Genomic DNA, 15,652 nt, shown 5'->3' on the forward strand with positions numbered 1-15,652 from the left:
TTTTCCATTATGATAGGAAAAGAATATTCTTTGTACTAATGGTGGACGACTCTTTTGTAGGATAGTGCAGAATGACACTTGCACGCCACACACAGCCATTTTGTTCCAAATATATATTTATAATATATTATATATACTCTTAGTTACAGAATATAGGATATATACACACTGTGTAATAAATAAGATTTATAAAAATGATTCTGAATATAAAATTCTATGAAGCAGATGGAAAGCTTTGGATGGATCCCTGGAAGTCTGACAACTTGTGGTCGTAGAGAGAGGCTGACACATGGCTCCCGGTTGGTGGAGGTAAATGACCGACCAATGTCACAAGCCAGTGCAGAGCATTGGAAGTCCTCTCTGTTACTGCTCTGTCCACCTGGTGTGTTTTATGTAACTAATCTTAGTTATAGATATATATACGAGTGGCCAGTCGGTCTTCAATTCCCCCATCATGTCATTATCCACTATTTATCATCATCTGCTAGGGATAACCTGTAAGGCCAGCAATGCTTCACAGTGTAAAGTCCAGAATACAAAGAGCGTCTGATAGAATAAAACACCAGCCAGTCTTCTTAAGCTGAGGGTATAGAAACCTCCCGGTTCAGTTGTCTCATCAATCCAGGATTCCAGTAGGAATGTCCTATAAACCTGCGGATTCTGACAGTGAAGAGTCCGGATCTTGGTGACCTAGATTTTTGAGGTGCCTGTGGACAGAAGAGAACATCAGCTTATCCATACACATACAGTGTGGGAGTCAGTGTCATGATGTTTTCAGGGCTGAGGTCTACATCGATTACTTTCTAAGATGTAGGAGCTCTGCTTATGTGATATATCTGAATCTGTCAGCTGGCGCTCCTCCTCTGCCTCACTACTGCTCTTCCTCTAGGTTTAGGACCTGAAAGGTATGATCATGTGACCTTATCTGTTCTAGTCATTCCACAATTCATTTCATAAAAAATAGGAACAATATGCTGCATGGAGGCTAGTAACGGGGGTTAATATACTTTGAAGACTAGTAAAGTGAGCAAATGGAAGGTGGTCCCCAAGAGGAGGCATGGCCTTAAACACTTTACTTGGGGCCCGTGAAATGACCAGTCTGCACCTGCATACAGAATATGATGAAATAGACACAATTTCTTTCTAACAATCTGCATGGCTGTCATAAAACTGCTCTGTACACAACTGAGATGTGTATGAGGCCATAGCAGAATATACACTTAGGCCATTGCTTAGTAACATACACTTTATACTATGGCTAAATAGGCTTTAGTACAGAACACCAGTGCTTTAGGGGATAAAAGCATTGTATGTTATTAAGATGTTGCTGATTTCTCGTATAGCCAATGCCAATCTTGTCCATTGGCTATTTCTGGTGTTGTTGATCAGTCTCTTGAGTGGGGTTGAGCTACATTACCAGACACTTGGACTAAAGCGATGCCATCTTTGGATGAAAGCAGTCTACACAACCCTTCAGATGTCTGAGACTTAAACAATATGAACCATTTGTTACCACCATTTGTATAGTGTTTCGGTAATGGCTCGGTACCTTTGTCACTTGCAGGTGTGGACATCATAGATCCTTACACACTCCTGGCAGCTCACATAGCAGCACCAGTGGAAAATGCAGTGGCATTTCTCCTTGCGCTTTTCTGTCCGGGTGTTGTGGCCCCTTCCACAACACAACAGGTCACAGCCATCTATCCCATGGGAAGTCACGTTGCAGGAACGTCCTCTGGTTCCAAAAGAGCCAGTCTCTGGGTTGGGTTCACAGAAATTAGGAGACGTTTCGTAGTAGACCAAGTCCCTCTCAGTGGGGGGTTTAAATAAAGAATATTTGGCCCTAAGGGTCTCCACCCATCCACGAGACTCTCTATGTTTCTCCACTGACATCTCAGAGGCACTGTCATATTTATCTTTTAGATGGTCGCCAATAGCTCGGAAATCTGGCTGGGACCACCAGCAAGTCTTCACCTCACAGCTCCCAGAAAGACCATGACATTTACATTTGAGGTGCATGTGATCCAAGATGGTCTAAGAGTGGGAAAAATACAAATAGTGTACTTACTGAAACGGGAAAGCTTAAAGGATATATTCACTATTCAATATAGTTTTGCTTCAAGGAAATTTAAAGTAAATTTAAGTCAAGTGAATGTGTATTTTATGGTAACTTTGTAAAGTATTGGAATTAAAAACGACAACAAATAGATATCTGATATTTTTTAAAGGAAACTGCTTGAAATGGCACCCCCTGGTGTTCAAAATGTGTCTGTGCACGTGATTGTACTATGGGAAGAATATGCAAATCTGTCTTCCATGATGTAATTAGGAAGTCAGGTGCCTCAGTGTTGCAAACCAATAGAGGGCGCTCACTGGAATGTGCAAGCCTGTCTTCCCTGATGTAATTAGGAAGATAGAATCTCAGTGAAAATAGCCCAATAAAGGCTGCTCCCTTTAACATCATGCTCGACCTTCCAAGAGGCCTTTGTTTTACAATGATGCTGGGATTATTACCAGGTATAGTCTCTCAACCGAGGATGGCCGTTTCGATGTTGTTGCATCTCATTAGCTCGATGTAGAGAAGACTATAACCTGGTAGAGGTGACACTGAGGCGCCTGACTTCCTAATTACATCATGGAAGACAGATTTGCATATTCTTTCCATAGTCCCTTGCAAAGTGGAGTGCTAAAGGCTTAATAAATCTCCACACACCTATATGGTGGTCTCTCCCCAAGGAGTGACGATACCCCCCTTACACGTGATTGTAGTGAGGCTCTGTCATGTATACCCAGTATACCCTGCTGCTAATGGGTCATCACTGAAAGAAGAAGACATTAATGCTGGACATAGACCTCTGCTTCTCTGAGAGAAAGCCCAGCATGGCCACTAACCTGTAAGGGTCCATTCACACGGAGGAAAATGGTGAGGAATTTCAGTGCTGAAAAAAAACCTTTAATTGACTTCAATGGGTTCCTTTTTCTGTTAGCTGAAATTCCACACCAAATTCCTCACCATTTTCCTCTGTGTGAATGGACCCTAAGAAGGTAGATGTCTTGATATGGACTCCTGTAGAGGAATAGCACCTAAGATCTCTAGATTTGGCTAGATATATAATAACCAGTGTCAATGCTTTATTTTACAGTACATATCTGAAAATGGATGTTGGACTCTGGCTGTTATAGGCCACAAGGCTGACCTACAGCAAAAATCTTTGTTCTCCACGTCATCCAGTTACAGATTTGTTACATGATATTTATTGGTTTGATATAAGTTTTGTCCCTTCGTTTTGTTCCTTCCCTACAGTCTTATTCTGTGTTGCTTGCTCACCGCTCGTCCTGCCTCGTTGTTATGCCTATTCATGGCGGATCTGGCATCTGGCCGACTCTCTCTAGCGTCTGCAAACTCCCGAGACATCAGGACCCCAAAGTCGGCATCTTCGCTGCAGCCTCCCCACTTCCAGCCTTCTCCTGAGGAGCCTTTATGGTGGGAATCACAACCACAGATGGTGGAGCTGCCTTCCGCACAGGAGCGGGTCACCGCAAAGGCCACACCGGCTGAAGCGATGGCATGAACAAAGGCCGACTCCCGAGTGGCTGGAGAAGACAAAGAATAGCAATAGAATAACATTCTGGAGTAACAGTCAACCCTTAGTGGAATCGGTCACCGACTGCTGGAAGTGTTCACAACACAGCTCTATACAACCATTGTATTTTCTGAAATCTATACAAACAGTAGCTTCCTTTTCGACATAAGATCCTCTAAGAAAGAACCGAAAATTGGATACACAACAGTTACAAGCTATATACACAGATATGAGAGATGTATATCAAGTAGAAAATAGAAGAGCATAGTGTAGAGATCTCTGGATGATGGAGAGGAGGGATTAAGCCCCGTATTAAAAACTTCTCCCTCCTCTTCCCAGTGTGGCCAGTTACCTGCTGAGACACTCAATTCCCCTTTGTGTGCTAGTGTCACAGTGTATTAGGGATATAATGATGGACGTCTCTGGGACCTGCGTGTGACCAGACTGCCATTTCCCTGCCATTTCGTAGCAACAGGCAACTGTGTGCAGACTGTCTTCTGCTTGTGGAGACCCCTTTCTGTCTGGGAGGGAGCAGTGAAAGGGCGTGTGAATAGTCCTGGAGTCCTGCTGGGCTCAGAGCCCCTCTCAGCCTCACAGTGGGGAGGAGGCTTAAACCCCTTTCATCCTGCACTAAGCTCATTTCACTCATTCACTTAGTGTTACTGAGCTGGGAGCCTGTGTGAGAGCAGAACCTGCATGGGCCCTTGTCATCTCTGGGAACTTGCTCATCTCCTTGCCTCTGTGGCATTGTGACCCTGTATATTTCTTTTATGATCCACTATGGTAATGGACATGTTGGTCATAATCAGAAAGTGGAGACCAAACATGGAAGTCAAGGCTTTGCATCCTCTGCGTGATCTACCAAGTGAAAGCAAAACATAAAATACAAAAATGCACAGGAAGCCTTAAAAATACCATCTAGGGTACATTGCCTTGACATGATAACCTTATGTCTAATACCTCTACAGAAAGCAGCAGTTTCCTGAGTAACAACCATGATATAATGGTATATGCCCAAGTGACACAATTTGCACCTTGTTATAGAATTGATTAAAAAGCTCTGCAGTCTCCACTATTCAGCTTGGTTGGCTCTAAACAATTTCTCTAGAAACATTGCAACATATTGTACTGTATGCCAGACTAGAGCAGTTTAATATTCCCTATTAAATTGTTATATCAGTTCAGTTTGGCATTGGTTTAGTATTGTACGCACTATATCAGCACAGTATAAGGTCCTATTCACACCTCCATTCAGGGAGTCCACTTGGGAACCCCAAACGGAAACCTATGCGCATTGAAAAGCGGTTACCTGGGAAACCCGCGGACCCCATAGATTTAGTGGCGTCCGTGTGGCTTCTGCACAAAACATGCGGAGAGAAAAGTCCTGCAAGCAGCATTTTTCTCTGCATGATTTGTGGGGAAACCAGGTGGAAAACACAGACCCCATTATAGTCTATAAGGTCTGCGTGGTTTCCTTAGGGACTCCGCTTTTTAATGCGTATAGGTTTCCGATCGGGAGGTCCCCAAACGGAAACCCGAACACAGATGTGAACCAGGCCCAATACTGCTATATGTAATATTTTTAGACACTGCAAGAGACTCTTATTTGAGGAGTGCTAGGGCAATGTTAGGCCCCGTTCCCAAATGGAAGTGTGAAGAGACTTCCAGTTCTGGAAGGAGGGCAGTTGAGAGTAAGGCCTCGTTCCCACGGAGTAACGTGCCGCTCATTCATTTAGACACGTAAACACATGTCAGAGCTTCAAAACAGATCCCATTGACTTCAATGGTTGCCGGTCTTACGCGTGCGCTACACACTGAAATCAATGGGTTATAAAGCCTCTCATTAATTTCAATTTGTAGCACGCATAAGCCGCCACCCATTGAAGTCAATGGGATCTGTTTTGAAGCGCCTCACTCTGACATGTGTATACATGTCTAAATGAGCGGTGCATTACTCTCAACTGCCCTCCTTCCAGAACTGGAAGTCTCTTCACGCTTCCATTTTCAGAAACATAGAAGATGGCAGGAAAAAAAACCACATGGTCCATCTAGTCGTGCCCTAATATTACTTCTATTTTATCTTTCGGCAGGCAGGTTCACATTCACTGTAGATTTCCCAACTACATCTGCTTGAAGTTTGTTCTAAGCCTTAACTACTATTTGAGTGGAACACAATTTCCTAACATTGTTTCTGACCCCCCTGCCTCTCCCAGTTATTTCAGCTTGTGCCCCCTTGTTCTTGTGTTTAGTTTGTTATTAAAAACACTTTCCTCCTGAACTCCATTTATACATTTAACACACATAAAGGTTTCAATCATGTCCCCCTTTTCCTTTAGGTTATACAGGTTAAGTATTTTAAACTTGTCCTGATAAGTTTTATGCTTCAGACCCTCCACCATTTTGTACCATGTTATCTATATCTTTTGTAAGTAGGGTCTCCAGAACTTGACACGGTATTCCATATGTGGTCTCAGCAGTTCTTTGTACAGCGGGATCACAATCTCTCTCTTCATACTGGTTCTATCTCTAGCTATACAGTGGCTCATCCTACTTACCTTCCCTGCTGCTTGGCCGCACCACTTGTGACAAGTCAGAACACCATTAACAACACCACTTTGTTAATTTATCTGTTTTCCAGGACCTCTTTGGACTTAAATATGGCCCCAGTTACTGTATATAATATACAGTTCCATTTACAGATTTGTCAAAGTGTAACATTATAATCATAAAAAAGTTGTGCCATAGAAGACAACAAAATTGTCTGAAATTTACTGAAAAAGTTGAGCTTATAATGTGTCACAGAATAGCCAACATGTTATTTGTAATGTGAAACTTTGCTATATCTGTAATTCTACGGTGAACCTCTCTCCAAAAATGGAGATATTCTCATTAGAGATGAGCGAGTACTGTTCGGATCAGCCGATCCGAACAACACGCTCCATAGAAATGAATGGATGCACCTGGTACTTCCGCTTTGACGTCGGCCGGCCGCTTAACCCCCCGCGTGCCGGCTACGTCCATTCATTTCTATGTGAGCGTGCTGTTCGGATCGGCTGATCCGAACAGTACTCGTTCATCTCTAATTCTCATCAGTCATCTGGAACCCAATATCTGTGTGTGGGTCACCATATAATGATCCAGAATTGTTTGAATTATTTTACTATAGATATACTGTAGGTTTAGCTGTTGAAGATCTTCTAATCAGATACTTAGTTGGCCCTAAATATCCCTAATATGGTTACAACTCTGTTTTTATACTGTATAATGCTCTATCCCTAGGGACGTAGCTGGGGCACCAATAAGCCACTATGCCCACCATAGTTCTCCTATCACCATTTGTATACAGCGGTTTGGTATCATTAATGTAATGTGGCTCCTCGATTACTTTGCTTTCAAGACATCTAGTGCTTATGTGTCATTGATGATTTTATGGCATGTGGGTTATAGTATATCAGGCAGTACGGTACCTTTATCCAGCACTGGTCCAAAGATGGCGAGACTGTCACGAATAGTAGTACAGTTCCATCTCCTGCCCCTGAATTGATGTTGGCATTCTTGGATCCCCAGTTTCACTCCTTCAGCCACGCTAGGCATGATTTCAATGTAATTTCGACAGAATCGCATTTGCTTAGGCACCAAACCTGGTATAGATCCACAGAGAATGGGCTGTGATCCAAGAGAGCTGTACTGCTGCCCCAAGGCTAGAGACCTAGGATTGGAAAAGAGAAGATTCATTTTCACCAACTCAGGCCTGACCTTTCTGCAGACCGTACAATTGGATTGCATTTCTAATGTTTTGTATGCCCTCCGGTAAACGACAGCTACAATCTGCTGCTATGGGCAAAGCTTCAGTTTAGCATTGCTTTAATTTTTCATTATTCTCCACCTTTTTCCACATATCAAGACCATCCATAGTGTGAGACAATGCTAGAATATGGTATCTTCAGATAGCAAAGTGACTCAAAGGAGATTAAGCATTCACGTTATAAAGTCTTGTCTGCGTTGGAATCCATTTTGGTGTGGTAGAGGCATGCAATGAGCGAGACTCAGGAACCAATCCAAGTTGGTATTCTTATCTCATTTATGTTAATACTCGTGTCCAAACATAATTCTCCTTGGTTCAGCTGCTTCTAACAAGCCTTGTACCCAATACAATCGGTTTCAGGCTGCTCTCGCAGAGCTATTTTTTCATGAAGTCACAAAAGGAATCATTTCTAACCTTAACAATGTAGCTTGGAGATTCTGAGGATTTATGTACCCCCGACCCTTTCTTAGATACTAATAGCCGGACATACTACATGCATAAGCGATCCTTCTCTCCTGTTCCTCGGGGAGACCTCATTACAAAGGGCTTAAGACCCCCATATCCTCAATGCATCCCACCAGACAGAGGATTGCTAGACAATACTGATCACCCTACAGCCTAATCCTCTAACAATAAAAAAGGATTAGGATGCCCCGGATATTACCTATTGGTAACCTATCCTACTTCATGCAGCTGGGGTAATCCTCCTTGGGTAGATAACATCCATTTAGGACGGAGCTGTATCCATGCATCATAAATCGACCAACTATTCAAAATATCACAAGAAAAATCCATTGCAACTTTATTGTAACATGGTCTCCAAGACTACACAATCCACATGGAAAAAAATCCATCCCCAGCAGGTCTATCAGACCTATCCACAATGTCTGACCTCCAATAAGATGGCATGGATAGATAAGTGTTGTGTTGTAATATGAACCAAACAGTACTGGCACTATATAGGATAGAATTTTGCATTTTGTAAGGGGCGATCAGATATGTTAACCCACTCTCTGCTTGCTGTCAGTGAATGTAAACACATATATAGAATGACAGATTGATACAATGTATCCTCATAGGCAATTCTCTATCCTGATCTAAACACTGGAACAATACAAATCTCCTACCTCTTTGCGATTCTGAAGACTTAAGGATTAGAGATGAGCGAACACTAAAATGTTCGAGGTTCGAAATTCGATTCGAACAGCCGCTCACTGTTCGAGTGTTCGAATGGGTTTCGAACCCCATTATAGTCTATGGGGAACATAAACTCGTTAAGGGGGAAACCCAAATTCGTGTCTGGAGGGTCACCAAGTCCACTATGACACCCCAGGAAATGATACCAACACCCTGGAATGACACTGGGACAGCAGGGGAAGCATGTCTGGGGGCATAAAAGTCACTTTATTTCATGGAAATCCCTGTCAGTTTGCGATTTTCGCAAGCTAACTTTTCCCCATAGAAATGCATTGGCCAGTGCTGATTGGCCAGAGTACGGAACTCGACCAATCAGCGCTGGCTCTGCTGGAGGAGGCGGAGTCTAAGATAGCTCCACACCAGTCTCCATTCAGGTCCGACCTTAGACTCCGCCTCCTCCGGCAGAGCCAGCGCTGATTGGCCGAAGGCTGGCCAATGCATTCCTATGCGAATGCAGACTTAGCAGTGCTGAGTCAGTTTTGCTCAACTACACATCTGATGCACACTCGGCACTGCTACATCAGATGTAGCAATCTGATGTAGCAGAGCCGAGGGTGCACTAGAACCCCTGTGCAAACTCAGTTCACGCTAATAGAATGCATTGGCCAGCGCTGATTGGCCAATGCATTCTATTAGCCCGATGAAGTAGAGCTGAATGTGTGTGCTAAGCACACTCATTCAGCACTGCTTCATCACGCCAATACAATGCATTAGCCAGTGCTGATTGGCCAGAGTACGGAATTCGGCCAATCAGCGCTGGCTCTGCTGGAGGAGGCGGAGTCTAAGATCGCTCCACACCAGTCTCCATTCAGGTCCGACCTTAGACTCCGCCTCCTCCAGCAGAGCCAGCGCTGATTGGTCGAGTTCCGTACTCTGGCCAATCAGCGCTGGCCAATGCATTCTATTAGCCCGATGAAGTAGAGCTGAATGTGTGTGCTTAGCACACACATTCAGCTCTACTTCATCAGGCTAATAGAATACATTGGCCAATCAGCGCTGGCCAATGCATTCTATTAGCTTGATGAAGCAGAGTGTGCACAAGGGTTCAAGCGCACCCTCGGCTCTGATGTAGCAGAGCTGAGGGTGCACAAGGGTTCAAGTGCACCCTCGGCTCTCCTACATCAGAGCCGAGGGTGCGCTTGAACCCTTGTGCACACTCTGCTTCATCAAGCTAATAGAATGCATTGGCCAGCACTGATTGGCCAGAGTACGGAATTCGGCCAATCAGCGCTGGCCAATGCATCCCTATGGGAAAAAGTTTATCTCACAAAAATCACAATTACACACCCGATAGAGCCCCAAAAAGTTATTTTTAATAACATTCCCCCCTAAATAAAGGTTATCCCTAGCTATCCCTGCCTGTACAGCTATCCCTGTCTCATAGTCACAAAGTTCACATTCTCATATGACCCGGATTTGAAATCCACTATTCGTCTAAAATGGAGGTCACCTGATTTCGGCAGCCAATGACTTTTTCCAATTTTTTTCAATGCCCCCAGTGTCGTAGTTCCTGTCCCACCTCCCCTGCGCTGTTATTGGTGCAAAAAAGGCGCCAGGGAAGGTGGGAGGGGAATCGAATTTTGGCGCACTTTACCACGTGGTGTTCGATTCGATTCGAACATGGCGAACACCCTGATATCCGATCGAACATGTGTTCGATAGAACACTGTTCGCTCATCTCTATTAAGGATCCATTCACAGAGTAAACGTGCGCTCATTTTGGCAAAATACACGTATAAAAAATACACATGTAAAAATAAGACTCCCATTGACTTCAATAACATTTTACACGTGGATTTTGACATGCTTTTTTACACCTGTAAAAAAATGTCATTGAAGTCAATGGGATTCTTATTTTTACACGTATATTTTTTACACGTGTATTTTGCCAAAATGAGCGCGTGTTTACTCCGTATGAATGGACCCTCACTCTAGGTTCACACTATGGTCTCCATCGGGGAACCCGAACAACAGAGAGATGACCCACTAAAAAAGCGGTAGCACATGGAGTTCGGCGGACCACATTAACTATAATTGGGCCTGTAGGGTGTAGTTTTTAAGCTGAAAGCGGTGGAGGAAAAAGTCCTATGCGTTGAGCTTGCATGGCAATACATAAAGTCTATAACTCCCTTAGATAACAGCCTCTAGTCGCTTCCTGTAGCTTTTAATCAGTTCCTGGATCCTGGATGAAGGTATTTTGGACCATTTCTTTCTACAAAACAATTCAAGTTCAGTTAAGTTTGATGGTCGCCGAACATGGACAGCCCGCTCTCAAATGATCTGAAAACAAAGATTGTTCAACATAGTTGTTCAGCGGAAGGATACAAAACGTTGTCTCAGAGATTTAACCTGTCAGTTTCCACTGTGAGGAACATAGTAAGGAAATGGAAGACCACAGGGACAGTTCTTGTTAAGCCCAGAAGTGGCAGGCCAAGAAAAATATCAGAAAGGCAGAGAAGAAGAATGGTGAGAACAGTCAAGGACAATCCACAGACCACCTCCAAAGAGCTGCAGCATCATCTTGCTGCAGATGGTGTCACTGTGCATCGGTCAACTATACAGCGCACTTTGCACAAATAGAAGCTGTATGGGAGAGTGATGAGAAAGAAGCCGTTTCTGCACATACGCCACAAATAGAGTTGCCTGAGGTATGCAAAAGCACATTTGGACAAGGCAGCTTCATTTTGGAAACAAAAATTGAGTTGTTTGGTTATAAAAAAAGGCGTTATGCATGGCGTCCAAAAAGAAACAGCATTCCAAGAAAAACACATGCTACCCACTGTAAAATTTGGTGGAGGTTCCATCATGCTTTGGGGCTGTGTGGCCAATGCCGGCACCGGGAATCTTGTTAAAGTTGAGAGTCGCATGGATTCCACTCAGTATCAGCAGATTCTTGAGAATAATGTTCAAGAATCAGTGACGAAGTTGAAGTTACGCCGGGGATGGATATTTCAGCAAGACAATGATCCAAAACACCACTCCAAATCCTCAGGCATTCATGCAGAGGAACAATTACAATGTTTTGGAATGGCCATCCCAGTCCCCAGACCTGAATATCATTGAACATCTGTGGGATGATTTGAAGCGGGCTGTCCATGCTCGGCGACCATCTAACTTAACTGAACTTGAATTGTTTGTCCAAAATACCTTTATCCAGGATCCAGGAACTGATTAAAAGCTACAGGAAGCGACTAGAGGCTGTTATCTTTGCAAAAGGAGGATCTACTAAATATTAATGTCACTTTTCTGTTGAGGTGCCCATACTTTTGCACCGGTCAAATTTTGGTTTAATGCATATTGCGCATTTTCTGTTAGTACAATAAACCTCATTTCAATCCTGAAATATTACTGTGTCCATCAGTTATTAGATATATCAAACTGAAATGGCTGTTGCAAATACCAAAATATTTAGAACTAAAAATGATTAAGATTAATAGGGGTGCCCAAACTTTTTCATAGGACTGTATATACACATAATAGTGGCTTGCTGAAATTCCTAGGACCGGGGGCACATATCATGACTGCCCCCCTTATCCTAGTCAAGTAATAGGAGCAGAACTGCTGGCTCCGTCCACCATATAGTGGTGGCACTGGGGTACTGCAGCTCTGTACCAATTACTTGAATAGGAGTTCCTTCTGGTGATGTCCATTGTTGTAGCTTTCAGGCAGCTGGATCAGCTGACATGTGTGGATTGTAGCTCTCAGACCCCCACTGATCAGATAGTGATGTCATCAGTATAATAAACCACTGGGGAGCTAGTTATCCACTTTATAGTATTGATGGCTTATCCTTAAGACAGGCCATCAATATCAGCTCTGCGGGAATCCAACAGTGAAGTCTATGAGACAGTGCTACAGAGCCAACACTCGCTGCTACGGTTTTGTATGGCGAATGAGAAGCATGGCTTGTGGTAGACAGCACCAAGAGTCGTGTTGTATCAGTACAGATGATCTGTGGGTTTCCCGGCTGTCGGACCCCTGCAGATTTAATATTGAAACCAGGTAACCCCTTTATATGAGGACCGATCTGTTTCATCTTATTAGGCCACCTCAGCAGAGAGCAGTTTTGGTCAGCTATAGTAGAATTGGGCTGTGTATTTCAATACATTGTAAAAAAAAAATATACAAAAAATAAATACTCATCTTCAGTTGCATGAATTTTTGAGAGAGATTTTTGGTTTATGTAAATAGAGTTTAAAAGGCCATCATGCTCAACACTATAGAGAATGTGACCCCTGGGGTGCACAGATCCTATATCTGGCTCCCTCTACAAGCAGATGATATTGCTGGGGCATACTGTGGCCAGAAATGTAATATTCATTGATAAATGACTATCCGGTCATACAAGGATGGTGCAAAGTATTTAAGATTCGAAGCCTCTAGTAAAGGTGGGCTCCAAACCCTGCTACAATAAGGCATATGTTGCCATCTAGGCACAAATCACTTCCTCACTGTATAGTAAAAAGTTCTACAACTTTCTAGTAAACTTTGGGGGACGTCTATTAAGAAATGGCTCTAAGAAGATCATTGCTTCCCACGGCAATTCCCATTCTTCAAGAGCAGAATACGAATCGGTTGTTATGGGCAACTCATTTTTTTTATTTTTTTTTTGGTTTCGCAATTCTCCCCAATCATGATTCTATTTCTCACGGTTTCAAGATGGCTGAATTAAGAAATTCATGGTTTATTTCCACAGACTGAACTGTCCTGACCTTATCCTGATTCTCAAGGCAATACGAATCTGCCTTCTGTGCTGCAAGGTTGTTACAATGTATCAGACTCTTTGTTACAATTGTATCCAGTCCTTATAACGGTGAGCCAAGCTGTTGCAAGTACTGAGCCTGTACAGGTACAATATTCTCACACATTAACAAAGATCTTGAAAATATCAAGAGGTTTTATTAGGCTTTGTTCACACTGTGTTCAAGCCTTCCTGACATACTGTATACCTTCAACAAAGGGTTCTATTGTTTGCAACTGTATAAGCATTCACCATAGGCAGAAATGTTTACAGCAATGGGACAGCATAGTAACTATACTTTACTTATCTGCCTTTAGAAGTGCTGTCAACAAATAAAGGTATACCAACATGGCCTGATGAAGGCCAAAAATACACTCTGTAGCTTCCATCAGGTAAATAGGGGCCTACTGCTTTGTCCTGAATATGTGCTAGCAGCTTTCCCAGCACATACAGTGCAGGCGCAGTGTGAACAGAGCCTTAAAAAGCTATAAGATAACAATTACACTTTATTTACATGACAGCAACATGTATAATAATGTTATACATCACATCAAAGCAACATTATTATACATATTTTCTAGAATCCCAAAGAAATACAAAACTGTAATGAATAGATCTGTATAAGAAGGATCAGCACAATGTCTTCCAGAAGACGCTCAGTATTACAGGACTATGAAATGTTATAATCCACCATGAAATGATATATGATATTAAGGTTTAGTTATGCAAGAACAACACACCTAGGACATATACATATATATACATATATATATAGAGAGAGAGAGAGAGAGAGAGAGAGAGAGATCAAGTGAAGGTGAAAATGTACGAATGTTGGGTCCATGTCAGATACGTTTTCTATACAAATCTAGATAAGCCGATGTACTTTTGCATCAGGTTTTAGTAATGAAGTGCACGACAAACACATAACTAGTCCTTCCCTCCATCAAACCCTGCACACCGAGTTACTGGAAGCCCCAGGGTTACCAGCCTGATTTTTCTTTTTCTTTTTTTATCCAAAACTCACAGACAGCCAACATTGTATGGACCTGCTAAGAAGCCATAATAATACATAAAGATCATAAGCGATGTATGTCTATAGTTCAGAAACTAATATATACTAATACCAGTATTCATTCTGACCTGTTACGTGATGGTAACTAAAGTTACAATAACCAGCACACAATCTTTAAAAAAAAATCCCAATCTTCCAAAAAAGATTTTTTTTTTTTTTTTACAGGTGGTGGAAAAAAAATCTCCATTTTTACGGACTGTTCATGAATTTATAAATGGCTGACAACCCTGCTGTAAGCAAAGGAAGTCCAAAGATTTATGACAGAATTCAGCAGCATCTGATCTGCATCCCGACTCTTCAAATAGCTATTTCATAAACCACCGATATAGCAGAGCTGAATCTGTCATTGAACTGGCATCATAGTAACGCTCACCTTCTGATACAAAGTACAAGATGTTTTCTTGTAGTCCTATGTGAAACTATTCATAGCGTATTCTGATAACATGATGAGTTCAGCTAAATGACAAACTCAGCTCTGCCAAGTAGACCATACCAAATGATGTCAGTACTGGATACAGTTAAAATGTCAGTAAATAAAGCTAGACAGTGAGCTCTTACCACCAGATGGGGTAACCTGCCAGGACAGGGGCAGCCGAGAAGAGCCAGAGAAGGTGCAAAGTATGGAGCATGTCCATGGGGGGAATGATGGAGGTGATGGGGAAGTCAGGAGACCTTGGTGGGAAAGTGAGGAGCATCCCATGAGAAGCTGGGTTTGTCCTCTTGCTGAGTGCCTGTTTGGGGGGCACAAGAGGTGTTGAGCATTATATACTCTGCCCCCTGACCATGACAAGGAGAAGAAAGCAGCATGTCATCAGACAACCAATCCCAGAGCCATGAGACAAGGTAAGAGAATCCTCCCTAAATTCAACTGCCCCCTCCCCAGCAGCTCATCTATGCAGCCTCCTACTCATCATGTCCCCTTGTGTTTCTGTATGATCTGGAAGTCTGTATACACTATGCATCCTTCTGGTGACATGATCTGCACTAGTGATGCTGTGCACTATTCTCTGATTATATGCTGTACACAGCCCTGGGATTGGTTATTACCTCTTCTAGATAACAGTTTTATGTATAGTCTAGAAAAAGCGTACCAGTCCTGTGATATTGTATACCAGAGCTCTCCAATCTGAGGCTTTACAACTCATTTCCAACTCCTTGAATGTGCCAGGCTTGCTGAGACTTGTAGTCTGTGCCAACATCAATGTTCATTATCCAATTTATACTGCAAATTGTTAAAAAACATGTATCTAATT

General features: G+C 42.7%; 1 protein-coding gene across 1 annotated transcript; it reads right to left on the reverse strand.

Annotated features, from left to right (window-relative positions):
• Window positions 1-516: 516 nt before the first annotated feature.
• WNT3 (Wnt family member 3) lies at window positions 517-15,109 on the reverse strand. Its single transcript, XM_075278650.1, has 5 exons — window positions 14,958-15,109; window positions 7,052-7,293; window positions 3,329-3,594; window positions 1,550-2,034; window positions 517-707 (listed from the first exon to the last, which is right to left on the reverse strand). The coding sequence occupies exons 1-4, from the start codon at window positions 15,092-15,094 to the stop codon at window positions 1,555-1,557; spliced, it is 1,125 nt and encodes a 374-aa protein (XP_075134751.1). The 5' UTR covers window positions 15,095-15,109; the 3' UTR covers window positions 517-707; window positions 1,550-1,554.
• Window positions 15,110-15,652: the final 543 nt, after the last annotated feature.

This window comes from Leptodactylus fuscus, chromosome 6 (genome assembly GCF_031893055.1).
Source record: "Leptodactylus fuscus isolate aLepFus1 chromosome 6, aLepFus1.hap2, whole genome shotgun sequence".
NCBI classification, from domain to species: Eukaryota; Metazoa; Chordata; class Amphibia; order Anura; family Leptodactylidae; genus Leptodactylus; species Leptodactylus fuscus.

Coding starts and splice junctions, on each gene's coding strand:
- WNT3 (XM_075278650.1), bottom strand. CDS start 15,094: ATGCTCCTCACTTTCCCACCAAGGTCTCCTGACTTCCCCATCACCTCC. Junction 7,294..14,957: donor GCAGGTTACCCCATCTGGTG/GTAAGAGCTCAC, acceptor TTCCAATCCTAG/GTCTCTAGCCTTGGGGCAGC. Junction 3,595..7,051: donor TGGACCAGTGCTGGATAAAG/GTACCGTACTGC, acceptor TGTCTTCTCCAG/CCACTCGGGAGTCGGCCTTT.